A 27,971-nucleotide genomic window follows, 5' to 3' on the forward strand; every position below is an offset into this window, starting at 1 on the left:
TTATAAAAGGAACACTCAAACTTCTATTATTAAAATATTAGTGTTTATATTATATAGATTTAGCTTAGTTAATTGCGACACTGGCCACTTTACTCAAATATTTGCATGTGGGTATAACGTGGTTCCAGAACATTAATGCAGCTTCAGAAGCCATCATTTTTAACAATGCTGTATAAATGTATAAATTGTATAAATGTATATATTGATATTTTAGTTACATAAAACAAAAACATAACATGCTTCATACGTTTCTTTTTTATTTGCAAATAAAAGTGTGAAATGTACCCAAACCCACTTGTTCAGATGTGATACTATAATAAGCACAGTGATAATACAAACACAACAAGCAAAATTAAAAATGTTAAGAGATTAAACTTTATTTAATTCAATGGAAAAACCAGCCGGTCTAAACGGAGCGCTTCTCCCCCATAATAAGAGCCTCTGTCTCTAATAGTTAAACCTGTCCCACTGTATGGCTGCCTGACGCTGTTAGCGCACCGGTGGGAGTTAGCTTAGCCTTCGGCCGCGGCTAAAGGTGGATTAGCTTAACCGGTGATTTGACTAACCCGCTAAGCTAACAGTAGTTTCACCCAGTCTGGTCTTACTTTATATAACGTACAGGTGAAAAAAACACAGGAAAACAGCTTAAAACAATGTTAAATGTACTAGTTTGATAAACACATGCAGCAGTGAGTAAAAATACAGGAGGAAATTACCTACATTTTTACAGAAACTCCTCCGCAATGCTGACTCCAGTCCACTGTGCTCCAGTTTAACTGATCACCCAGCCAGAGGGCTTGAAAAAGGATATCCTCGTGAGATAAAACGCAAGACATTAAAACTGTATACATATATGGGGAAAAGAGCTAATTCTAAGGATAGATATTGGGTTTATATGAATCAATATTAGATCATTCAAATGTTTTAATGATTTAAATCGAAAAATCTTTTTTTTTCTTTAAAACACCCCTACAGTAGACTGCCATCTACTGAAGCCTAAAAATGTCTGTATTTGTAGATGGAAAGTCCAGAGTTTTCACCTGCATAAACCCAAGTAGACCAGGTCTTCTGAAATGTTCAAAATGACAGTTTTAAACCAGTCACACAAAGTTATAATAATCTGCCATACAGACCAGGAGGAAGAGAACTGTGTTTTATAGCAAACAGCCCTAGTTTATTTCTATATGATGTGCGTGTATATGTGCAAAATATATATTTAACATGTATGTATAGTTATGAATATAACTTAATTTCAGGAGATTGATGTACACCCTTTACTCTTCACACTCTGCCCTATATATAGGTATATATATATAGGTATAGGTATCTTCACTTCCTCTCTACCTAATTGTCGAACAATTTCGCACCCACTTCCTCCCCATCTTTCTACCTTTTCCTGTATCTTTTATTGTGGGTTTTTGGTGGTGGGGTGGGGGGGGTGTGGGGGGGGGCGGGGATCTGGGGGGTATGGGCTTCAGCTCAAAATGGGCATGGGAAATACTAGCAAAAATACAATTATATAAAACTGTTTCTTTCAATATGGAATTAAATTGTCTGTGTGCATTTCTTAATTTCAGTTGTAAAATGTATTTATATGTCCAGTATATAGAAATGTATAAGAATAAATAAAATACAGTATATCTGCATATATTTTGGAGATTTTTGATCACAATGTGTTTTATACTTATTATTCTGATTGGCCTGAGTAATGATGTGTTACTGTTTGTAATTTAAAGCCCTATTCTGAAAGGACAGCCTTTAATATGTGGTCAGGTGATCATCAGGAGATAAGGCTCCTCCTTGCTGAGGTCACATTTACATTAGAGCATAAAACATGAATATTTTGCATGTTTTAAAATGTCACTCTTAAACCAGCAAGTCACATGTCTATTGGTTAATTCCATTTGGATGTAGATTGTATTTATACTGTATTAATTATTGTTTTTCTGACATATAAAAAATTTCCTATTAAAAAATGTTTCCTACAGACACTATCAGCACTAAGTGATTTATTTTAGGCAGGTTAGAAAACAGTTAGCATTGCCAGTTAGCCATTAGCTCTGATGCATAATCTGTCATTTCTGGTGGACTGTTTTATTTCATTTGGAAGTACTTTTTTGATCATTATATGATCAAATATTTAAGTTCTGTTAATATCTAAAAAAAATTAACAGTTTGTCCAAACACCCTTCAGACTGGGTGACACGGGGCATAATTTGCCCGATAAATCGCTTTTTTTTCCACCGTAATCCAGCTCAAAGTAGCTCCACACCTGATTGCTAGAATCCAAAGAGACCCCTGACATATAAAACGAGGCATTAATAACTTAAAAAGTGCACAAGAAGCTTATTAAAATCCACAGTTTACATCCCATAATGCTAACTTTCAGCTCCGAGCACCACAATATATACATAGACATATATACAAAGACTCCGCATAGCCTGCTTCCTAGTGTAGCAGCCGGCACCAGGAGGCAGGCTATGAGGAATCTACAGGGGTTGGACAATAAAACTGAAACACCTGGTTTTAGAGCACAATAATATATTGTGGTGATGTACAGTTCTGGTGGAAACAGGAGAGTTGAGGTGCACATTGATTTCTGCCGTGATTTGATCAGCAGTGGTTTTATGTTTTTTGGATACAATCTGGGTTAGCACCCGAACATCCCTTTCAGACAGCTTCCTCTTACAGCCTCCACAGTTAATCCTGTTGGATGTGGTTGGTCCTTCTTGGTGGTATGCTGACATTACCCTGGATACCGTGGCTCTTGATACATCACAAAGACTTGCTGTCTTGGTCACAGATGCTCCAGCAAGATGTGCACCAACAATTTGTCCTCTTTTGAACTCCGGGATGTCACCCATAATGTTGTGTGCATTGCAATATTTTGAGTAGAACTGTGCTCTTACCCTGCTAATTGAACCTTCACACTCTGCTCTTACTGGTGCAATGTGCAATCAATGAACATTGGCCACCAGGCTGCACCAATTTAGCCATGAAACTTCCCACACTAATGACTAATATCCAAACCCTGTATGTATATATGTCTGTCATTTTCAGTACAGTGATGGCGGCACCCGGAGCTGAAAGCTAGCATTTAAAATGCTTATTGTGCACTTTTTAAGTTATTAATGCCTCGTTTTAAATGTCAGGGTTCAGGGTTTATTAATCTGGTAATCTGTTTCATCTGGTTCTCATATAGGGCGCTTAGACCTCAAACCACTCTAATGACATTTCCTGTTTATGCTTTTTTCATATGTGGTCTTTACTTTGAAGTAATGTAATAGGGAAGTAAAAGTCAGATTCCTACACTGGATTATCAGCATCACTCCTGACACTCCTGATCTCTTTCTCTCACGATGAGTGAGAATGCTATGTGGATCTTCTTACCTCTTGAAGTGGTCGTTGCTGTGGTGTGCTGCCTGGGCAATGCTCTGGTGATCTGGGCAGTGAGGGCAGGCGGCTCCCTCAGAAAACCTACATTCTGCTTCATCACAGCTCTCGCAGTGGCTGATTTTCTAGTGGGGTCGGTGGCCATTCCTCTGGGTGTGCTGGTGGACGTTGGTATGAAGATCTCCTTTTATGGCTGCCTTTTCATGTGCTGTAATGTATTAATGATAGAGATGGCATCCGTCACTTTACTCCTGGCCATCGCAGTGGACCGCTTTCTCCGTGTGCACATCCCTCTCACGTGAGTTATCAAGTAACAAAGTACAAATACTTTAATACATTACTTAAATAGAAATGTTAGTTATCTATACTTTACTAAAGTAATTCTTCTTCAGGTGATTTTTACTTCTACTTCTTACATTTTATGTCTTAAAAAAATAGCCTTTTTACTCCTATTTTATTTCAGCTTGTTTTCATTCCGGCTTCTTATTGCTAAAAAGAAACCCTATACAGATAAATCTCTCCATCCAGATAGAGTGAATCTGATTGTGGTTGGATGAGAAGTATAAACATATAGTGTTATGAAAAATAATCAGGGCAGTCTTGATTATTTTCATGATTTTCCTTTATAAATCATTGGTTGTTCGGATGAGCAATTTCAGTTAAATATATCATATATCTCAGAAAGCTGTAGGAGAGTGGAGGTGAGCTATTCAACAAGGGTAAGTACTTTTTATCATGCACCCAAAGTCCATTTTAAACCGGAGTTCTCCTTTAACTAGAACTCTGCCTGTGGTCTTCTATTTCGTCAATATGTTACTTACAGTGGAAACTGACAGCTGAAATCTCTGAGACTCCACACTCCAGCAAGAACACAGCAGATGTATGTAGCCTTGTATAAAGACGATCTGTCCAGAGACTCAAGAGAACTCCAAACAAACTCCAGTCCAACTAATCTTCTTTAATAAATTTACATTCTACTAAAATACATTCATTTGCAATCAGCATATATGCAGCTGAAACACTAGGGAGCCTAGTGCATCCCAAATTATATTATCAACATTAACATTTTAATGTGCCGCCAACCACCAGCAGAGGGCCTGGACACTGCAGTGGAATAGCTGGTGGATCTGGGGCAAAAAACTCAAAGTCCCAGAATCCCCAGCAGTAATTAGTGCAAATCAGGCTCAGCTGTGAACACTGCTTAAAAACCCCAGCCAAACCTCAGTTCACTGTAACACCTTTGTAGAGGGGTGACGGGTAACAGTGGGTAAAGAAAAAAGAGATTAGAAAAAAAAGAACTCTTAAAAGAAGCCACAAAAAAAATTATCTCAAAAGGAACAAAAGCTCACAAAAAAGAGAGATCTTAAAAGAAGCCACAAAAAAAAAGATTTTAAAGGAAACAAATGCTCACAAAATAGAGATCTTAAAAAAGCCACAAAAAAGAAGATCTCAAAAGAAACAAAGGCTCACAAAAAAAGAAAATCTTAAAAGAAGCCACAAAAAAAGAGAGACAAAAGATGTCAGTGTTTTTTTTTTTAGTTTTAGTTTTCAAGAAGCCTTTCCTAAGTTTCTTTAACTTTGATTTCATTTGCTTTGTTTGGGCCATGCCATGTGGCAGCAGGTACTTTGTTTGATTTTCCCGTCCTTTTTCTCCACTGCCACATTTAGTGGTAGCACACCCGTCTGCAGTTCCAAAGGTTGGGAGTTCAAACCCTGGTTCAACCACTCCATCCCAAATACAGTAAATCATCTACAGACGCACAAGTAATATAAAATATATTGATAAATAATAAATAAATAATAACAAATAATAATAAATAAATAAATAAAACAACTCTGCATCTGAGTCCACCTCACCCACTAAACTGTAACAGAGGGGGACAGTGCACTATATGGTGCAGCCTAAGCTTTTGTCCGTAATGGCTTTACTTTTTCCCCCTATATTACTTTTACTTTTATACTTAAATTAGTTTGAAACCAGTACTTTTACATTTTGCTGGCGTAAAAAGATTGAGTTAAGCATTTTTAAACCCTAGTATCTGTACTTATACCTGAGTAATACATGTTATTACTTTTAATCTTGTTAAAGTTGTTCTTGGTTTAAAGGATTGCTTTTTTAAAGTTTTTTCTTGGCATGAAAGTATCAGAACAAAAAATATTCTCTTTTTCCTTTCTTTAACAGGTATAAGACTACAGTCATTGTAAAACGCTCCTGGATCGTGGTCACACTCTGCTGGTTCATGGCTGCATTAATCAGTTTTGTTCCTATGTTTGGATGGAACAACTCGGACAACTTGGACAACTTGGACAGTACTGTTCATTCAAACTCCACCAGCTTTAAGTGTGGCTTCTTTGCTGTGGTTTCCACTTCATATCTAGTAAAACTCTGTTTCTTGAGCTGTTTCCTTCCTGTGTTGGCGATAGTGACCGGCTTGTACTGTTACATCTTCCTGACCACTAGAAGGCAGTTAAGAGCTCAAATCGGTGTTCGCAAAGAGTCCGGCACCAATTACCTAAAGGAACAGAGACTTGCTGCTTCACTGGCTCTGGTCTATGTTCTGTTTGCTGTTGGTTGGATTCCTGTGTTACTCATGCAAACTGTAAAACACTATTATGGAGTTGAAACAGTGCCCTCTTCTGTTATGCACGTTGGTGTCCTCTTATCTCATGCTAATTCAGCTGTAAATCCTGTAGTATATTCATTTAGGATCCCCATGATAAACAAGGCTTTTAGGAAGCTCTGGGTGAGATTATTCCACTGTAGAGCACAGCAAGATAATGATCCAAATAATGTACAGACAAATACAGACAACAGCACAAAAAACAGCACCACATAAAATACATAAAAAAGCAAAATCAAGAGCAGTAGACTAGGGCTGGGTATCGTCACTGTATCCCCAGTTCGATTCGATTCCGATTCACAAGGTCCTGGTTTGATCCATTTAGGAACGTTTTAGTTACAATAAAAATTGTAGTTTAAATATGAAATGTTATTATACGAGGAACACTCAAACTTTCATTATTAAAATATTAGTGTTTATATTATATAGATTTAGCTTAGCTAATTGCGACACTGGCCACTTTACTCAAATGTTATGTGTGGGTAAAACATAACGTGGTTCCAGAACATTAATGAGGCTTCAGAAGCCAACATTTTTAACAATGCTGTATAAATGTATATGCTGATATTTTAGTTACATAAAACATAAACATAACATGCTTCATACATTTCTTTTTTATTTGCAAATAAAAGTTTGAAATTTACTCACATCCACGAGTTCAGATGTGATAGTATAATAACAACAAGCAAAATGAAAATGATATAGTAATCTGAATCTGAAGTGATTTGGATAACTCGCTAATATAACAGTAGATTCAACCGGTCAGGTGGAAACAACACTGGAAAACAACACAAAACAATGTAAAATGTACTAGTTGGATGACCACATGCAGCAGTGAATGGAAATACAGGAGGAAATTACTTACATTTTTTACAGAAACTCCACCGCAGTGCTGACTCCTGGCCACTGTGCTCCAGCTTAACTGATCACCCAGCCAGAGGGCGGTGCTTGAAAATCAATCAATCAACCTTTATTTAAACTCGGAGTACATTGAGGGTGGCCCTCATTTACAATGCAGCCGAGCATTTACATAGGGAAGGGATTGACAGAAACAACAACAACAACAAAAAAATAGAATAAAATAAGTAATAAAAAAGCATTAAAAAACAGCATTATAAGAATTATAAAAAAAAGAAAAAATAATTAAAAACTAATCAAAATTCAACTACAGATGAATAAATAAAAAAAATAGACATAAAATAGTAAAATATAAACAAGCAATAACTATAATAAAAGAAAAAGTAAGAAACTAAAAATAAATAAGACCCGCTAAAACAAACCAACTAAAACAAAAAACTAAAAAGTTAACTAAAAAAAAAAAAAAAAAATCATAAATAAAGAAACTTAAAACATACCCAAGATCATAAAAAAATAAAATGAGCTAAAACAGTGGCAGGCTGTCTGAAGGTGGTTAGACATTAGGAGTTTAAAATGATTTAGTGAAAAAGGATGTTCTCGTGAGATAAAAGCAGAGGTGGAAAGTATCCAATTACATTTACTCACGTTACTGTAATTGAGAAGATTTTATGAGTAATTTTTTTACTCAAGTACATTTTGACACAAGTAATTTACTTTGCTACATTGGAAAACTTCCCGTTCCTGAATAAAAAATGAAATGCTGTGAAACAAAAATTGTCTGAATAAAAAAAAAAAAATTGAGTTTTGTTCTCCATGTTCACGCAGCTGAACTTTTTCATGCAGTGTTTATTACAGTTAGCGGGGAGACGCTGTGTAAATCAGCTGTGTTGCCTGGGGGTCTGTGTGCTTGGCTCGGGGAAAACTTTGTTCTGTCGAGTTATGCTACCTATCGATATGTGCTTCTTTACAGCACTGCGCATGCGCCAACCAACATTCTTTATATGATTTCATGTTTTTCATAATAATTCCTTAAGTTTTTATTGGGAACATTAAACAATCGGCTTGGATGTTAAAAAAAAAAAAAAAAAACATGTAAATAATAGTTAAAGCATAGCATCGGCAAGTTAAAAAATAATAATGTTACTCTAAAACTATGAAAATATGGTTTATAGTCACATATATTACCATATCTTTTTAACAGTAAAGAAAAAAAAATGGATCATAGAAACCTATGTCTCTTGTTCTTGAAAATGTTTTATGGGGTGTTCTTAACAAATACTGCCTGAAAGGTCCAAATTATTTAATTTAATAATTATTTAATGATTTGTACTTTTTTACATCAGATAAATAAAAGTAACTATGTAACTTTTATTCAAAGTAAATTTTAAATTTAGTACTTTTTTACTTTTACTCAAGTAGATTTTTTTAATTATTTTTTTTCCTGTATAGAATTTACAAAATGTGGTAAAAGTATTTTAATTGTCTGTCTATATTTTTTCATTTCAGTTGTAAAATGTATTTATATGTACAGTATATAAAATTGTATAAGAATAAATAAAATACAGTATAACTGCTATTTTGAAGATTTTTGTGTGACCCTTACAATATGTTTTATACTTACTTTCTCTGATTGCCCTAAGAGATGATGTGTTACAGTTTAAGGCTAAGTCTAAGGCCCTATTCTGAAAGGACAACTTTTTCATATGTGGTCAGGTGATCATCAGGAGATAAGGCTCCTCCTTGCTGTGGTCACATTTACAGCAGAGGAAAAAACATGAATATTTTGCATGTTTTAAAATGTCACACTCAAACCAGCCAGTCACATGTCTATTGGTTGATTCCTTCTGGATGTAGTTTGTATTTATACTGTATTAATTCTTGTATTTATGTCCTATTAAAAAGTGCTAAGGCGCTAAGGGTTGGTGTAGCCGGCCTCGCTCCTCACTGCAGGGGAGGTGAGGCTGGCAAGGACGCAGGTTGTGAGGAGTCTTACTTCTGGGACTATACTGAGTCCCTCACACCTGCGTCCAGCTCGGAGGAAGAGGACCCTTTCACTGCACCAGCCTGCGCTTGCCTGCCACTTCCTCCGGGGGCGGTCCTGCCTCCTGACTTCATGTGTCCTCCCTGGTTTACTGCGCTGCCCCGAAACCTCTACCCACTTCTACCGGCGGCCCCGTGCCGGATTCTACCGGCGGCACCGCGCCTCCCGCAAAGGGTTGTCCTGGCGGGCCCGCGCTCCCCGCATTCTCATATCCCGGCGGCTCTGCGCTTCCCACGTCGTCGAATCCCGGCGGCTCTGCGCTCACTGCATCGGTGAATCCCGGCGGCTCCGCGGCTGCAGCTCCGATCTCCATGTCCGAGGCGCCTGTACAGACAGCAGCAGTGCGGGTCCACATCTCTATGGCTCACGCCACACAGGATCCTGCATTCGCAGCACTCCGGTCTAGTCCCCGGTCTCATCCCTTGTCTTTCCTGGCCCCTCTCTTCCGTTGGCCCCCGGGGTTCGGTTTTACGAGCCTCGGGAGCTGCGCGTTTAGGGGAGGGACTTCTGTCATGTCCTTGCTCTGTTTCTCTGTTTCCTGTCTGTGCTTGTGTTTCTGTTTTTGTTTACCTGTTCCTCGTGCTCTGTCTGTGTTCATTTGTAGCTCTGCCCCAGTGTTGGTCCGCGTCTTTACCTTTACTGTTGTCATCTGTGTTCATTTGTAGCTCGGCCCCCTAGTCCCAGGCGTTTCCTGTTTCCCGTTTGTGTCCACCACTCCTTTCTCATTTGTCGGTCCTTGTTCATCTACCGTCTGTTTGGTTGTGTGGTTTCAAAGTCTCTCTGTACCCAGCCAAACCAGTGTTTCTATGTTTTGTTTTCCTCGTTTTGTTATTGGTTTTCTGTTTTGTAATAAATTTCTTGCATTTGCATCCGCTCTCCTCGTCCTGTCCTTGCTCTTGCACTACAACCCTGACGTAAGAAGTAAATGTAAAAAGTAGTATAGTTTTTTTTTTCTCCAGTAAAGTATAGATAAACAATATTTCTACTTAAAGGAGAACTCCAGTGTAAAATGGATTTTGATGTAGTAAAACATAATAAAAAGTTCTTACCTTTGATGAATAGCACACCTCCATCCTCCCACAGTGTTCTGAGATCCTGAAATTTTAACAGTTTGTCCAAACACCCTTCAGACTGAGTGACACGGGGCATAATTTTTCGCCTTTTCCACCGGTACCCAGCTCAAAGTAACTCCATACCTCCTTGCTGGAATCCAGAGAGCCCTGACATTTGAAACGAGGCATTAATAACTTACAAACTGCACAAGAAGCTCATTAAAAGCCACTGTTTGCATCCCATAATGCTAGCTTTCAGCTCTGAGCACCACATAGACATATATACATAGACTCCGCATAGCCTGCTTCCTAGTGTAGCAGCCGGCACCAGGAGGCATATATATGTACATATGTCTGTCATTTTCACTACAGTAATGGTGGCGCTCGGAGCTGAAAGCTAGCTTTAAAGGACATAATCAGTGTTTTTTAAATGCTTCTTGTGCACTTTTTAAGTTGTTAATGCTTCATTTTAAATGTCGGGTCTCTCTGGATTCTAGCAAGGAGGTGTAAAAATGGTCACCCAGTCTGAAGAGTGTTCGAACAAACTGTTAAAATATCTGAAAATTGGAACGCTGTGGGAGAACAGAGGTGGACTATTCATTAAAGGCAAGCACTTTTTATCATGTTTTATTACAACATGCTAAGTTTATTAACAGGCCAACAGCTGCTCTAAAAAATCAGATATTGATCATGATGGTAATCTGTCTCATCTGGTTCTCACACACGGTGCTTAAACCTCAAACCACTCTAATGACATTTCCTGTTTATGCTTACTAATGCTTTTTTCATATGTGGTCTTTACTTTGAAGTAATGTAATAGGGAAGTAAAGGTCAGATTCCTACACTGGATTAACAGCATCACTTCTGACACTCCTGATCTCTTTCTCTCACGATGAGTGAGAATGCTGTGTGGATCTTCTTACCTCTTGAAGTGGTCGTTGCTGTGGTGTGCTGCCTGGGCAATGCTCTGGTGATCTGGGCAGTGAGGGCAGGCGGCTCCCTCAGAAAACCTACATTCTGCTTCATCACAGCTCTCGCAGTGGCTGATTTTCTAGTGGGGTCGGTGGCCATTCCTCTGGGTGTGCTGGTGGACGTTGGTATGAAGATCTCCTTTTATGGCTGCCTTTTCATGTGCTGTAATCTAATAATGATAGAGACTGCATCCGTCATCTTACTCCTGGCCATCGCAGTGGACCGCTTTCTCCGTGTGCACATCCCTCTCACGTGAGTTATCAAGTAACAAAGTACAAATACTTTAATACTTTACTTAAATAGAAATGTTAGTTATCTATACTTTACTAAAGTAATTCTTCTTCAGGTGATTTTTACTTCTACTCCTTACATTTTACACAATTATCCGGTAATGCTTTATAATACAGCCCGTGTTTTAGAGGGCAAGATCCCTTTACTTAGGGTGTAACTTCTCTGGATGAACCAGTACATTCAAAATACCTACCGTGTCCTACAGGCAACCAGGAACAAGAGAGTAACAACTAGGTAACTTTCTGAAACTTACCTTGTACTTACCCAATTTAGGTACAAATGAAGCCCAGTAGAACCTGCAATTTCCCTAAGCTTGTGGTACAATTTTCATACAAAATAATATATAATAATATATTAATAATTTTGTCCTCATAATTTTATGAGTTTGAAAAAGAAGATGAGAATTTTATTTATACTTTTAAAACTGTCAAGGGTGGAGCAGCTAAAGACTAAAATACAATATATATATATATATATATATATATATGCGTCTGTATTAAGTAGTGTACAGTGTTGAACTGTATTATAAAGCCTTACCAATTGTTCTTACATATCTTAAAAAATAGCCTTGTTACTCCTATTTAATTTCAGCTTGTTTTCATTCCTGCTTCTTATTGTTAAAAAGAAACCCTATACAGATAAATCTCCCCATTCAGATAGAGTGAATCTGATAGTGGTTGGATAAGATGTATAAAAATACAGTGGTATGAAAAAGTTTGGGCACCCCTGATTATTTTCATGATTTTCCTTTATAAATCATTGGCTGTTCGGATGTGCAATTTCAGTTTAGATAGATAGGTAGGTAGATAGGTAGACAGACAGACAGATAGATAGATAGATAGATAGATAGATAGATAGATAGATAGATAGATAGATAGATAGATAGATAGATAGATAGATAGATAGATAGATAGATAGATAGATAGATAGATAGATAGATAGATACTTTATTTAACGAACACATTTATATTTGAGAAGTGAAATGAAGTTTATAGGATTTACAGACAGTGTGCAGTAATTATTTAAACTAAATTAGGCAGGTGCATAAATTTGGTCCCCAATTGAGAAATGACATCAATATTTAGTAGATCCTCCTTTTACAGAAATAACAGCCTCTAAACTCTGTCTGGCTTCTGGTTAAAAGTATTTTGGACGATTCTTCTTTACTAAATATCTCCAGTTCAGTCAGGTTTGATTCAGGTTCCTGATAATAAACAGCCTGCTTTAAATCACACCACAGATTATCAGTAATATTCAGGTCTGGGGACGGAGATGATCTGAGATGATCCTTCCAGAACGTTGTACTTCCTGTGTTCCTCAGCATGATGAATATTTTAGTGCTTTAGTAGATTTTGAGCAGAGTTTAGGGTGTTTAGGGTCATTGTCTTGTTAAAGTGTCCAACCCTGGCACTTTAACTTAAACTTTCTCACTGATTCTTGAACATTGTTCTTAAGAATCTGCTGATATTACAATACAATATCATAAAAGCCTCGTTTTAGGTGTGGAGATACTTTGATCTGTATAACGGTGTAAAAAGCAAAAATATGCCCTGAAATGGCAAAAAGCACAAATTTACTGGATCTCAGAATGCTGTTGGAGAGTGGAGGTGGGCTATTTAACAAAGAATTGTTTTATCATGTTTTACTACACCAAAAGTCTATTTTACACTGGAGTTCTCCTTTAACTAGAACTCTGCCTGTGGTCTTCTATTTCCTCATTATGTTCCTTACAGTGGAAACTGACAGCTGAAATCTCTGAGATAGCCTTCTGTATTCTTTCTCTAAACTGTGATGAATGCTATAAGATATATTTAACTGAAATTACTGATTTAAACAACCAATGATTTATAAAGAAATATCATGAAAATGCAGTGCACTATAGAACTCTGTGGTGAGGCCTAAGCTTTTGTCCTCAATGGCTTTACTTTGCCCCCCTTATATTACTTTTACTTTTATACTTAAAGTAGTTTTGAAACCAGTACTTTTACATTTTACTGGAGTAAAAAGTTTGAGTTGGGTACACTGTAAACATGTGCTGTGAAATTTACAGTAAGTAAATGGCAATAATTGACAAGTAATTCACTGTGAAATAAAATAACAGTACCTAACTGGCAGTAGTTAAACGGTAATTTACAGTAATTTACAAATATCACTGTAAAAAAAAAAAAAAAAAAACTGCCAGCAGCTGAACAGTAAATTAGTTTGTAAAAATGTTTCATGCATACTGTAATTTTTTGTGTATAGTTTTATTGATCAGACTTTAAAAAAAAAAAAAAATATATATATATATATATACATTAGTTTTTTTTTTACAACTGAATGATACCTTACTGCTTTATTTTACAGTCAGTATTAAATCACTGTTAAAAATAAGCATTTCTTTAATGCCGTGTGTCACGTGGTCCCTGTCTGTTCTCATGTTTCTGTGTTTATTTACCTTTTTCTGTGCCTGTCTCTGCTTGTGCCTGTGAGTGTGTCTCCCACGTGATCCGTGCTCCTCAGTGTTTCTTGCCCTCACCTGTGTATCATTTGTAACTCCGCCCCTTAGCCCCAGGTGTTCTCTGTTTCCCGTGTGTGTTACACTATTTATAGTCCGTGCTCCCTTTCCCTCGTGTCGGTTCTTGTGCTTTGTTAGCCTGTTGTGGTTGCGTCTCTGTTCTCCATGTTTCTTGTTTTCTGTTTGGTTTCCGTTTATTTGTTTATTTTTGTCTTTTGTTATTTGTATAATAAATACACTCGCATTTGCATCCGCTCTCCTCGTCCCTCCTTCACGCACCCTGACAGAAGAACCGACCGAACTATGGATGCAGCGAGTGGCGTCTACCTGGGTTCCAGATTGGCGATCCGCCGCACCTCCCTTTCTCGCGGCGTGCTGGAGGAGCAGCCTCCTCTCAACTCCTCAGCTAGCCGGCGCCGGAGGAGGAAAAGACGGCAGCGGCGTTCTCAGCGCTCCCGCTCGCCCGAGGAGGACCCTCTCAAGGGGGGAGCACTTTTTGGGGGGGCGCACCGTGTTGGCAGGGACGCAGGTTGTGAGGAGTCTTATTTCTGGGACTATGTAGACTTCCTCACACCTGCGTCCAGCTCGGAGGAGGAGGAGGGAGATTACCTCCCTACACCAGCCCGTCTGCCGTTGCCTCCAGGGGCAGTCCTGCCTCCCGCATGCCTTTGTCCGCCCTGGTTCCTGACCGGCGACCCAGCGCCCTCCGAGCCGGACTTCACCGGCGACCCAGCGCACTCCGAGCCGGATTTCACCGGCGACCCAGCGCACTCCGAGCCGGACTTCGGCAGCGACCCAGCGCACTCCGAGCCGGATTTCACCGGCGACCCAGCGCACTCCGAGCCGGACTTCGGCGGCGACCCAGCGCTCTCCGAGCCGGACTTCGGCGGCGGACCAGCGCTCCCCGCGCCGGACTTCGGCGGCGGACCAGCGCTCCCCGCGCCGGACTTCACCGGCGGACCAGCGCTCCCCGCGCCGGACTTCACCGGCGGACCAGCGCTCCCCGCGCCGGACTTCACCGGCGGACCAGCGCTCCCCGCGCCGGACTTCACCGGCGGACCAGCGCTCCCCGCGCCGGACTTAACCGGCGACCCAGCGCTCCCCGCGCCGGACTTCACCGGCGACCCAGCGCTCCCCGCGCCGGACTTCACCGGCGACCCAGCGCTCCCCGCGCCGGACTTCACCGGCGGACCAGCGCTATCCGCGCCGGATTTCACCGGCGGACCAGCGGTCTCTGCACCTACCCCTGTGCCCGTGGCTCCCGCCGCCACGCCCACTCCCAGGCCCCGCCTTTCCAGGCCTGCTCCGAGGCCCCCTGACTTTGCCTCCCATGGTGTACCCAGGCTACCCCCACAGACTTTGTCCAGCCCTGGGTACCCATCTATGTTTCTCGTACCCCTGTCTCTGCCTGTCATGGTTCCCGTCTCTGTCTATGTTCCAGTCTCTGTCACTCGTGGTTTTTTTGTTCCAGTCCCCGTCACCGTGTTTGTTTCTGTCCCCATTACTGTTTTCGTTCCGGTCCCTTTGCCCAGTCCAGTCCCCGTTTTCTGTTCAGTCTCCTCTCGGGTGTCCTCTGTTCTAGTCTTGTGTTTTGTTTTGTTTTTTGGTTTCCACCCTCTCCTGACCGGCTCCTGGGGGTTTGTTTTTCGCGCCCCAGGAGTTGCGCGTTAAGGGGTGGGTTCTGTCACGTGGTCCCTGTCTGTTCTCGTGTTTCTGTGTTTATTTACCTTTTTCTGTGCCTGTCTCTGCTTGTGCCTGTGAGTGTGTCTCCCACGTGATCCGTGCTCCTCAGTGTTTCTTGCCCTCACCTGTGTATCATTTGTAACTCCGCCCCTTAGCCCCAGGTGTTCTCTGTTTCCCGTGTGTGTTACACTATTTATAGTCCGTGCTCCCTTTCCCTCGTGTCGGTTCTTGTGCTTTGTTAGCCTGTTGTGGTTGCGTCTCTGTTCTCCATGTTTCTTGTTTTCTGTTTAGTTTCCGTTTATTTGTTTATTTTTGTCTTTTGTTATCTGTATAATAAATACACTCGCATTTGCATCCGCTCTCCTCGTCCCTCCTTCACGCACCCTGACACCGTGTACTGCATGACATTTTTTATTGTTTAACAAAATCTGCAGAGACACAGCAAACAATACTTTTTAACTATTTTTTTTTCTTCAGTATGTGAAGGTTGATCTAATTGGTTTGCCAGTCCAACTCTGAAGTCCCTTGTGAAAGAAATGATGCATGGGTTCATATCTGATGTTTTCCGCTTTACAGTTATTCCAGTTTTCTGGCTTTTCTTGAACTTTTCACTGCACTTGCTGGAGTCAGGATTCATTCTGACAAGAAATCAAACAGAAACGAAAATGAAAGTTAATTTACACAATCACAAAACTGGTTTGTTGAGCACATTATGTTAATTAGAGGCTCTTATGGAAAGTCATTTTTTTTGTTGAAAAAATATAGGACAAACACAAAACACTAAAGAGCAAGTTTTCAAAGTTAAACAGGCCAGGCTGGCAAATGTTTAAATCTAATTAGAATTTACCTTAGCTTAGTGCCTTTGACTACTTTGACATTAAAAATATGATTAGATTTAGATTTTAGTTAGTCCAGAGACAGCATTGTGCTATGTGATACTTTACCCACTTCAGTGCTGCTCCACTTTTCAAACTTCTTCTTCTTCTTCTTCTTCTTCTTCTTCTTCTTCTTCTTCTTCTTCTTCATCATCTTCTTCTTAATCTTCTTCTTCTTCTTCTTAATCTTCTTCTTCTTCTTCTTCTTCTTCTTCATCTTCTTCTTAATCTTCTTCTTCTTCTTAATCTTCTTCTTCTTAATCTTCTTCTTCTTCTTCTTCTTCTTCTTCTTCTTCTTCTTCTTCTTCTTCTTCTTCTTCAGGTTGAAAGTGAGTTGAATCTAAAATGAATCCAAATGACTTCTGCCCCCTTTTTATTGTCCATTAGTGGATTATTACAGTGTATTACTGTAATTGTCTACAGTAGTAGGATTAGTACTGTGATTTTATCATTTTCAAGATAATTACTGTGTTTTTTCGCTGCATTCAGAGTATAATACTGTTAAAGTATTTACAATATTTAATTGTGCTGGAACACAGTATACTACTACGGATTTTACAGCATTTTTTACAGTGTATTTTTAAACCCTAATTTCTCTACTTCTACCTGCGTAATGAATGTAATTACTTTGACACCTTTGCTCTAAGTTGTTCTTGGTGTAAAGGATTGCTTTTCTTAAACTTTTTTCTTGACATGAAAGAATCAGAACAAAAAATATTCAGTTTTTTCTTTCTTTAACAGGTATAAGACTACAGTCACTGTAAAACGCTCCTGGACGGTGGTTAAACTCTGCTGGTTCATGGCTGCATTAATCAGTTTTGTTCCTATGTTTGGATGGAACAAATCTGAAGACTTGGGCAACTTGGACAGTACTGTTCATTCAAACTCCACCAGCTTTAAATGCCACTTCTTATCTGTCGTCTCCTCTTCATATGTAGTAAAACTCTGTTTCTTCAGCTCTTTCCTTCCTGTGTTGGCGATAGTGACCGGCTTGTACTGTTACATCTTCCTGACCACTAGAAGGCGGTTAAGAGCTCAAATCGGTGTTCGCATAGAGTCCGGCACCAATTACCTAAAGGAACAGAGACTGGCTGCTTCACTGGCTCTGGTCTACGTTCTGTTTGCTGTTGGTTGGATCCCTCTGTTACTCATGCACACTGTAAAACTCTATTCTAAACCTGAAACAGTGCCCTCTTCTGTTATGCACGTTGGTGTCCTTCTGTCTCATGCTAGTTCAGCTCTAAATCCATTAGTATATTCATTCAGGATCCCCGTGATAAACAAGGCTTTTAGGGAGCTGTGGGTGAGATTCTTCCACTGTAGAGCACAGCAGCAGAATGATCCAAATAATGTACAGACAAATACAGACAGCAACACCAAAAACAGCACCACATAAAACACATGTACGGAGGATCTAACTAAATAATCCATCAAATGAACAGGCAAACACATGAGCAATAGACTGCCATTGACTGAAGTCTAAAAATGTCTGTATATATAGTACAGGCCAAAAGTTTGGACACCTTCTCTTTTTCAATGCGTTTTCTTTATTTTCATGACTATTTACATTGTAGATTCTCACTGAAGCATCAAAACTATGAATGAACACATGTGGAGTTTTATGTACTTAACAAAAAAAAAAAGGTGAAATAAAAAAGAATTTCTATTCTAGTTTCTTCAAAATAGCCACCCTTTGCTCTGATTACTGCTTTGCACACTCTTGGCATCATTCTCTCAATGAGCTTCAAGAGGTGGCCACCTGAAATGAAAAGTTTTCCAAGAGTCTTGAAGGAAGGAGTTCCCAGAGGTGTTTATTAGCACTTGTTGCCCCTTTGCCTTCTTCACTCTGTGCTCCAGCTCACCCCAAACCATCTGGATTGGGTTCAGGTCTGGTGACTGTGGAGGACAGCTCATTTTTTGTTAAATACATAAAACTCCACAAGTGTTCATTCATAGTTTTGATGCTTCAGTGAGAATCTACAATGTAAATAGTCATGGAAATAAAGAAAACACATTGAATGAGAAGGTGTCTCCAAACACAGAGTTTTCATCTGTGCAAATCCAAGTAGACAATATTTTTTGAAATGTTCAAAATCACAGTTTTAAACCAGTCAAACCAATTATAATCTGCCAGGATCAATCAGACCAGGAGGAGAAAAGTGTCTACACCATAAATGATGGATTTTATTGTAACCTGCCTTATCTTATTTCTATATATATATATATATATATATATATATATATATATATATATATATATATATACAGCTCTGGAAAACACTTAAAAATAATGAGTTTCTTTTATTGTATCAAATTGAAAACCTCTGGAATAAAATCAAGAGGAAGATGGATGATCACAAGGCATCAAACCAAACTGAACTGCTTGAATTTTTGCACCAGGAGTAAAGGCATAAAGTTATCCAAAAGCAGTGTGTAAGACTGGTGGAGGAGAACATGATGCCAAGATGCATGAAAAAAATGTGATTAAAAATCAGGGTTATTCCACCAAATATTGATTATTGGTAAACTCTTAAAACGTTATGAATATGAACTTGTTTTCTATGCATTATTTGTCTGAAAGCTCTGCATATTTTTTTGTTATCTCAGCTATTTCTTATTTTTTTGAAAATTTGGGAGAAATGCTGTCTGTAGTTTATAGAATAAAATGATATAAAGTTATGAATAGAACTTATTTTGGAAGTTTGAACCACGCCCTTTACTCCGCTCACTCTGCTCTATATATAAACCCTCACTTCCTCCCTACCTGCTTGTTGAACAACTTCGTACCCACTTCCTCCCTTTTCCTGTATCTTATGCAGCTTATGCCTAAAACCTCTGAGATCATCCTTCTCCTTTCAGTTCAAGGTGAAAAAAAATGTCAAATCAAATCAAACAAAGAGCAAGATGATTAAATCTGTACAGTTTTTGCATCTGAAGATCCTTCCCTCACTTTCTGCCTGTCCTTGCTGAGTATTGCACCTATTTATTTAACTTTCAAACAACATGTTTTCTTGTTTGCTTTCTTGTAACCAGTTTGTTTTGTTTATGAGTTCCCCTCTGCCTTGCCTGTTTTATTGCCTGCCATGTGTACGACCATTTTTTTAAAACTTGTCTAAGCCTTTCCTCTGATTTGGTTTTACTATGTTTGACCCTGGACTGCCTGACTTCCTTTTTTTGGTATGTGATTTGTCAGTGCTGTAGTTTTGTTATTGACCCTGCTTATCCCTCACTATCCCCTAATGCCTAATTACATTAATAATAATAAAAAAATAAAAAAATACTTTGTTTGGTATCTACAAGTGTCTGTCTTTTGCTTGGACTGTGTGACATTTAATTAATTTGTCATCATATGCCACTATGATCGCTGGTTCGAATCCCAGTCATGCTGCTTGCCATCAGCTGCCGGAGCCCTGATTGACCTTGCTCTCTTTGGGTGGGTACAGTAGATGGTACCCTTTTCCCCTCATCACTCCAAGAGAATGATGTCAATCAGCACAAGGCTGCGTCTGTGAGCTGATGTATCAGAACAGACAATGCAATGCATCAGTAGCAGCTCAAAAAGAGTGTGACTTAACATCTGTCGGAGGAGGTGTGTGCTAGTTTTAACCTGCCTTGTGTTTAGCCATCAATAATGATTGGGGATATAGCTGACAGCAGAATGGATGGGACAATTGGCCACATAAATTGGGGAGAAAAATGGGAGAAACATAGAAATATATATATATATATATATATTGTGTATATATATACACAACAGTTAGTTCCGACCTCACATCTGATTGGTTGATAAGTGTTCTAGCCGTGATGATATTCGTGATAACATCACAGCCTTCTCACACTAAACCTGTATCACTCCACCGACGCGTTGCCGAGCAACGGTGTATACACACAGTACAGTTTTGAACCATGGCCTCCACCGGCACCAACAGCAGCGTTAGCTTAGCACAGGCTAGCGCTCAGCCGCGGCACACTTGCCTGCAGCGCTGACTCGTGGAAAAAAGGGAAGGAAAATCGCTCGGCTAATGCCGTCTGACAGCCAGAAGGATAACTTAACCAGTCAGGCTAGGCTAAACTAAGTTAATGCTGAGCTTAAGCAAGCCAGGATGACTGTGAATTTCCAAAGCACGGATAGCTTGACTCCGGTCACCTACCCTACAGTCCAGCCACACCGGCAAGCTAACCAACACGACCCAGCAAAACAAACAGAAATGCTCAAAAAATACGCAGCATTCACCTGAAGATGACTCCATGGAGCAGGAGAGGAGAGTATTAGCATTATTTCATATTATTTAATATTTCCATATTAAAGCATATTCGAACTGAATTTCTTAAAGTTCTTTGATTTATTTTCTTCATTCATTTAGTAAAAAAGAAACTGTTGTATAAAAGCAATAGAACACTCGAGGTCGTGTGTTATCACGAATAACATCACGGCTGTGATGATCTACAGTACTCGCCTTCGGCTCGTGCCTACGACCGCATCACAGCCGTGATGTTATTCGTGATAACACACTCCCTCTCGTGTTCTATTGCTTAAATATATATATGTTTTTACTTTTTAAGAGTTTTCAATGTACAATGAATAGGGGACACAATCTAGAGTTTATTAAATGTTTAAAAATTTATATACTTTGTTGCAATATCAATGTTGATTCATCAATTAAAATCAAAACATTATTCAACACTTATTCAGCTGTGAATAAATGCTTAAATGACGGCTGGCGTAGATTTGCATTCTAGCCGTGTAGTATTTATATTGTTTATATTGTACAGGACTTTGAGTGGTATTGAGGAAGTCCTGCTTGTCTGTGGTTTGTGATTGTGACGATGCTTCTCAAAATATTTCACAATGATTCACTCTAACTAACAGCACTTCCCACGTCCGTTATCTACCCACTCTAGACTCTCACCAATTCCTGCTGTTCAGCTTTTTTACCTTTTTCTTCTTTTAATGGATGTTTATTTGAATTGGGCCATCTTACTTTTTGAAGTGGTCCTTGCCGTGGTGTGCTGCCTGGGCAATGCGCTGGTGATCTGGGCCGTGTGGACCTGTAGAGCTCTCAGACAGCCTGCCTTGTGCTTCATCGCAGCTCTCGCAGTGGCTGATTTCCTGGTGGGCTCGGTGACGATCCCTCTGGAGGGGGTGGTGGGCTTTCATTTCAACACCTCATTCTATGGCTGCCTTTTCATGTGCTGTGTTTTCACACTGGTAGAAGTTGCTTCTGTATTATTGCTCCTGGCCATCGCAGTGGACCGATATCTCCGTGTGCTCATCCCTCTCCTGTGAGTTGTCCTGTGAGCTGTTTTTATGTCTGTAGAAGTGGAAAAAGTACTGAAAAATTGTAATTAAGAAAAAGTACCTTTATGTTGATAAATTCTACTCAAGTAAAAGTAGAAGTACCCATCTAAAAATCTACTTGAGTAAAAGATAGATAGATAGATAGATAGATAGATAGATAGATAGATAGATAGATAGATAGATAGATAGATAGATAGATAGATAGATAGATAGATAGAGACATACAGGCAGATAGACTACATAGATAGACATACAGATGGATGGTTAGACAGACAGACAGACAGACAGATCGATAGATAGATAGATAGATACAGGCAGACAGATAGATTGATACACGTAGATAGAAAGCTACATAGATAGACAGATGGACAGAGAGACAGATAGATAGATAGATAGATAGATAGATAGATAGATAGATAGATAGATAGATAGATAGATAGATAGATAGATAGATAGATACACATAGATAGAAAGCTAGATAAACGGAGCGACAGACAGACAGTCAGACAGACAGACAAGCAGAGAGATAGATAGATAGATAGATAGATAGATAGATAGATAGATAGATAGATAGATAGATAGATAGATAGATAGATAGATAGATAGATAGATAGATACACGTAGATAGAAAGCTAGATAAACGGAGCGACAGACAGACAGTCAGACAGACAGGCAGAGAGATAGATAGATAGATAGATAGATAGATAGATAGATAGATAGATAGATAGATAGATAGATAGATAGATAGATAGATAGATAGATAGATAGATACTTTATTGATCCCCAAGGGGAAATTCTAGGCATCCAGCAGCAGATATGTATAGTACACAAAGTTACAAAAAGATAAGATATAACAATACACATAAATACAATAAAATATAGTACAGTCTTTAGTGTGTGTGTGTGTGTGTGTGTAATGGAGAATGGAGATGTACAGTTGAACACAATAGACAGTGAACACCAGTTGATGTGCAAAAAGTAAGGATAACTGATGTCAGCCATACAGAAAGTGCAAATACACATAATAATTTAAATTTAGCAGTGAAAAAGATAAGTAAACAGTAAATGAATGAACTACTAGTGAAAAATAGGGTAGAACTGGGCAATGGGCAAAAGCAAAAAAGTACTCAATTTAAAATGTACTTTGAGTAAAAGTTACATAGTTACTTTTAATTATTTTATGTAAAAAATACACCAAATCATAAATTAATTATTATTCATTAATATATAAGACCCTGGTCTTTCTGTGTGGAGTTTGCACGTTCTCCCTGTGGGTTTCCTCCGGGTTCTCCGGTTTCCTCCCACAGTCCAAAGACGGCACGTTTAGGCTAATTGGAACTTGATTGAAATTGCCCCTTAGGTGTGAGTGTGTGAGTGAATGTGTCTGTGTGTCTGTCTGTGTCTGTCTGCCCTGCGATGGATTGGCGGCCTGTCCAGGGTGTATCCTGCCTTCCGCCCGATGCCTGCTGGCGGAATCTTAATCTTAATGCCTGCAAAGCAGTATAAGTTAAAAAGTAATTGTTACTGATGGCCCAGGTTCTCAGTTCTAGAGACACCTGGGCACACCTGTGTTTTATTGCTCATTACTCTGTGTATAAATAGGTGTCACACCTGGATCCTGGTGCGATGTCTTGTCTGGTTATTCTAGTATTACGAAGCATTTTGTGGATCTTGTCTTTTCTGGTTATTCTATCTCTACTTTTGTTTTTTTGACCTTGATTTTTGGAATTCCCCTGTCTGCTTTTGTCTGCCTGGATTAGTTACAGGGGTTGGACAATGAAACTGAAACACCTGTCATCATTTTAGTGTGGGAGGTTTCATGGCTAAATTGGAGCAGCCTGGTGGTCAATCTTCATTAATTGCACATTGCACCAGTAAGAGCAGAGTGTGAAGGTTCAATCAGCAGGGTAAGAGCAAAGTTCTGCTCAAAATATTGCAATGCAAACAACATTATGGGTGACATACCAGAGTTCAAAAGAGGACAAATTGTTGGTGCACGTCTTGCTGGAGCATCTGTGACCAAGACAGCAAGTCTTTGTGATGCATCAAGAGCCACGGTATCCAGGGTAATGTCAGCAAACCACCAAGAAGGACCAACCACATCCAACAGGATTAACTGTGGACGCTGTAAGAGGAAGCTGTCTGAAAGGGATGTTTGGGTGCTAACCCGGATTGTATCCAAAAAACATAAAACCACGGCTGATCAAATCACGGCAGAATTCAATGTGCACCTCAACTCTCCTGTTTCCACCAGAACTGTCTGTCACCGCAATAAATTATTGTGCTCTAAAACCAGGTTTCAGTTTCATTGTCCAACCCCTGTATTTTAGTAAAATAAACCTGCTTTTGGATCCTTACCCTGGTCTTGTGCAACAATAATCAACTCAACTCAACTCAACTTTATTCATAAAGTACTTTAGAAACAACAACAGCTGAAATAAAGTGCTGTACATAAATAATCATATAACAATAAAAAACACTAAATAAATAAGACAAAAAGCCAAAGAATAAAAATGATTTTGAAGACAATTAAAAAAAACAGACAGTTAAGAGGTCTGTCTAATGTGTAAGGGTAGGTTGTTTTGACGTAAAACAAAAGCAATCATTTAGCATATTTTGTATTTATACCCTTTTTTTCCCTTTTTTCTGTACAGGTATAAGTCTACAGTCACCCAGAAGAGATCATGGATTGTTGTCGCTCTTTGCTGGTTCACTGCTGCTGTTCTGAGTTTTATTCCTATGTTTGGATGGAACAATCAAAAGACTTTAAATGGTACAACTTCTGGAAACTCCATCATCAAATGCAGCTTCTTCACTGTGATCCCCACTTCATATCTAGTGAACTTCATATTCCTCAGCTGTTTCCTCCCTCCATTGGCCATAATGATCGGACTGTACTCTTACATCTTCCTGACCACTAGAAGGCAGTTAAGAGCACAAATAGCCAATGATTCCACCATAAATTATCATAGAGAGCACAAGCTGGCCTCTTCACTGGCTCTGGTCTTGGTTCTCTTTATTGTCTGTTGGCTTCCTCTTTTTTTTATGGTCACTATAAGATTCTATTGTAAGAATATCAACGTGACCTCCTCCGTGATTGATGTAGGTGTACTTCTGTCTCACTGTAATTCAGCTATTAACCCCATAGTATACGCATTCAAAATCCCCAAGATAAAAGAGACTTTTATAAAGCTGTGGCTGAGACTTAGTCAGAAACAGAGCAAACCGAATGATGCAATAAAAAATGAAAACAGCAATAAAAACAACCCAGAGAAAAACACTGCTGTAACCAGCAGTACAGTATCTGAATCAGTTGTGTAATATTTCTGCTGCCAGTGACCTTTTAAACAAATAGTATGGGTCAGTTTTTCAACAGGTATTAAGCCTAGTCTTAGACTACACAGCAGTATCAATGAATCAATGAATCAATGAATCAACCAATCAATGAATCAATCAATCAATCAGTCAATCAATTAACCAATCAACCTTTATATTGGCTGGGAAGTACATTGTTTATTTTCAGTGTAGCTGATCATTTACACATACAAGGATTGGCATGACAAAGAAAATTATAGAAATATTGTATTTATATTTAAAATAACAGTTAATAACTGCTGAAATATTGTATTTATATTTAAAATAACAGTTAATAACAGATAAAAATTGATACTAATAATCAAAAGAAGATAAGATGAATACACCAAAAAAGCAATTAAAGTTAAGCTAAAACTAACTTTTATATATTTTATATAATAATAATAATAATAATAATAATAATAATAATAATAATAATAATAATAAGAAGAAGAAGAAGAAGAAGAAGAAGAAGAAACTAATGTAACTGATTTCAGACCACAACCCCCTTCCTTCTCTTTCAACCCCCAATGCCCAATATATATGTAAGGGCTAAGTGCTGCCACTATGATCAGGAGATCATTGGTTCGAATCCTGGTCCTGCATCTAACCATCAGCTGCCGGAGCCTTGAGAGAGCACAGTCGGCCTTGCTCTCTCTGGGTGGGTACTGTAGATGACGCTCTTTCCCCCTTACCACTCCTAGGGTGATGTGGATCAGCACAAGGCTGCGTCTGTGAGCTGATGTATCCAAACCGAGTTGCTGCGCTTTCCTCCGAGCGTTAGCGCTGTGATGCTACTCGGTAATGCTGCATCAGCAGCAGCTCGAAAAGAGGCAGAGTCTGACTTTACATGTGTCAGAGAAGGCATGTGTTAGTCTTCACCCTCCTGGTGTTGGGGTATCACTAGTGATAAGGGGAGTCCTGAAGAGAGGGTTGGGTAGTTGGCCGTGTAAATTGTTGAGAAAATGGGAAAAAAATAGTAAGAATATTATAAAAATAAAAAAAGATATGTGAGCACTGTCAACGTTAAATTGGTAACACACACAATTAATTTCTGTAATGCATTTTTTATTTATGTTTTTTATGTAATCTGTCCCACCCTCCCCCAATGCCTGATTAATTTTTTTTTTTCTAGAGCGGTTCGCTTGTGGCTAGAATGTGATCTGCCCTCAATCTGACCCAGCTAATAAATATACTTCCTTTTAATAGAGCTAAACTGCTGATAAGGAACAGTTTTTAATCTGATATATTAGACAGATAATATACTGTAATGAGCAAACGCTGTCTCTGCTGCTGCTCCATTCTATTTACACACTATACGTTTATATATGTTTACACAGTTTATATTTTTAGCATTGTGTGTTAAAGCAGCTTCACACTGCACAGCTATACTCAGTTTAACACAGAATCTTCACTGTTCACTGTTCCATGTTTTCACCATTTGTGGATAATGGCTCTCACTGTTGTCAGCTGGAGTCCTATAACTTTAGAAATGGCTTTATAACATTTTCCAGACTGATAGACCTCAATTACTTTTTTTCTTGTTTGTTCCTGAATTTCTTTTGATATAAGCATGATGTCTAGCTTTTGAGCATCTTTTGGCCTACTTTGCTTTGTCAGGCAGATTCTATTTAAGTGATTTCTTGATTGAGAACAGGTGTGGCGGTAATCAGGTCTGGATGTGGTTAGAGAAATTGAATTTAGGTGTCAGAAACCGCAGTTAAGGAACAACCCCTTTTTCACACAGGATCATGTAGGTTTGGATTTTTTTTCTCCCTTAATAATGAAATCCTTAATTTATGCTTATTTATGTAATTTATGAAAGGTTTAAGAGAGAAAAACTTGCAAAAAAATTAAAAATCATGAAAGGGCGAAACACATTTTCACATCACTGGATATGTACCTTATTGTATATGAGAAAAAAGTGAGGTAAAACTGTTTTTTACCTAAAGGACTGTAATGTATTAAGAGTGGGTATGTGTTATTATTTGCTGAATAGAAGGTAATCTCCTATGTGAGGCTTTTTATTTATTTTTATTTTTGATGCATTTTTTGTTGTATCATTTTCTATATGTCATATTTTAGATTGAAGTTTTGAAAACTGCCCATGGACTACACATTAAAATATAAATATATATATATATATATATATATATATATATATATATATATGAAAAAATAAAGAGTATATGTTCAATTCAGTTTTAACCTGTAGTAAATGCATTGAAAAAATCCACTCACTGGCTACTTTATTAAAGTCAAGAGGCTTTTATTGTCATTACATCTGAGTACAGGTACACAGTGTAGTGAAATTACTTTCCTCCAGGACCATGGTGCAACATAGAACAACAAGCAATAAACAACATAAAGTGCAGGAGTGACGATAAAACTATAACACTAAATAACAATAAATACAATAAATACAAAAGACGAGACAATTTAAAGACAGGACAGTGCAGTACCGATACGGTATATTAATGTGTATAGTGAGGACAAGGTGCAGAGATGTGTAACATACTGTAACATATAGAACATATATAATCACAGCAGTTTCTAAGGTACAGAGTTTATAGTTTTTGGGAGTAGCAGCAAATATTGCTAATAGGGATAAAGACATTTCGTACACCTGTCCAACTGCTCATTGACGCAAATGTTGAATCAGCCAAGGACATGGCAGCAACTTAATGCATTTAGGCATGTAGACATGGCCAAGACGATCTGCTGCAGTTCAAACCATCAAAGCATCAGAATGGGGGGAAGAAAGATGATTTTAGTGATTTTGAACGTGGCATGGTTGGTTGTTGGTGTCAGATGGGCTGATCTGAGTATTTCAGAAACTGCTGATCTACTGGGATTTTCACACACAACCATCTCTAGGGTTTACAGAGAATTATCCAAAAAAGAGAAAATATCCAGTGAGCTGCAGTTCAGTTCTGTGTGAGCAAATGCCTTGTTGATGCCAGAGGTCAGAGGAGAACTGCCAGACTGGTTTCAGCTGATAGAACAACAACAGTAACTCAAATATCCACTCGTTA

At 38.8% G+C, this 27,971-nt stretch overlaps 3 protein-coding genes across 3 annotated transcripts; all 3 read left to right on the forward strand.

Annotated features, from left to right (window-relative positions):
• The first annotated feature begins 3,359 nt into the window (after positions 1-3,359).
• On the forward strand, positions 3,360-6,291 carry LOC111193686 (adenosine receptor A1-like). The gene is made up of 2 exons (XM_022675112.2): positions 3,360-3,691; positions 5,576-6,291. The coding sequence occupies exons 1-2, from the start codon at positions 3,360-3,362 to the stop codon at positions 6,228-6,230; spliced, it is 987 nt and encodes a 328-aa protein (XP_022530833.2). The 3' UTR covers positions 6,231-6,291.
• Positions 6,292-10,857: 4,566 nt separating this feature from the next.
• On the forward strand, positions 10,858-18,295 carry LOC111193687 (adenosine receptor A1-like). Its single transcript, XM_022675113.2, has 2 exons — positions 10,858-11,189; positions 17,025-18,295. The coding sequence occupies exons 1-2, from the start codon at positions 10,858-10,860 to the stop codon at positions 17,677-17,679; spliced, it is 987 nt and encodes a 328-aa protein (XP_022530834.2). The 3' UTR covers positions 17,680-18,295.
• A 2,899-nt stretch (positions 18,296-21,194) lies between these two features.
• Positions 21,195-27,037, forward strand: LOC103021694 (adenosine receptor A1-like). The gene is made up of 2 exons (XM_007241047.3): positions 21,195-21,566; positions 24,237-27,037. The coding sequence occupies exons 1-2, from the start codon at positions 21,235-21,237 to the stop codon at positions 24,901-24,903; spliced, it is 999 nt and encodes a 332-aa protein (XP_007241109.2). The 5' UTR covers positions 21,195-21,234; the 3' UTR covers positions 24,904-27,037.
• The last annotated feature ends 934 nt before the right edge of the window (positions 27,038-27,971 follow it).

This window comes from Astyanax mexicanus, chromosome 5 (genome assembly GCF_023375975.1).
Source record: "Astyanax mexicanus isolate ESR-SI-001 chromosome 5, AstMex3_surface, whole genome shotgun sequence".
In the NCBI taxonomy this organism is placed as follows: Eukaryota; Metazoa; Chordata; class Actinopteri; order Characiformes; family Acestrorhamphidae; genus Astyanax; species Astyanax mexicanus.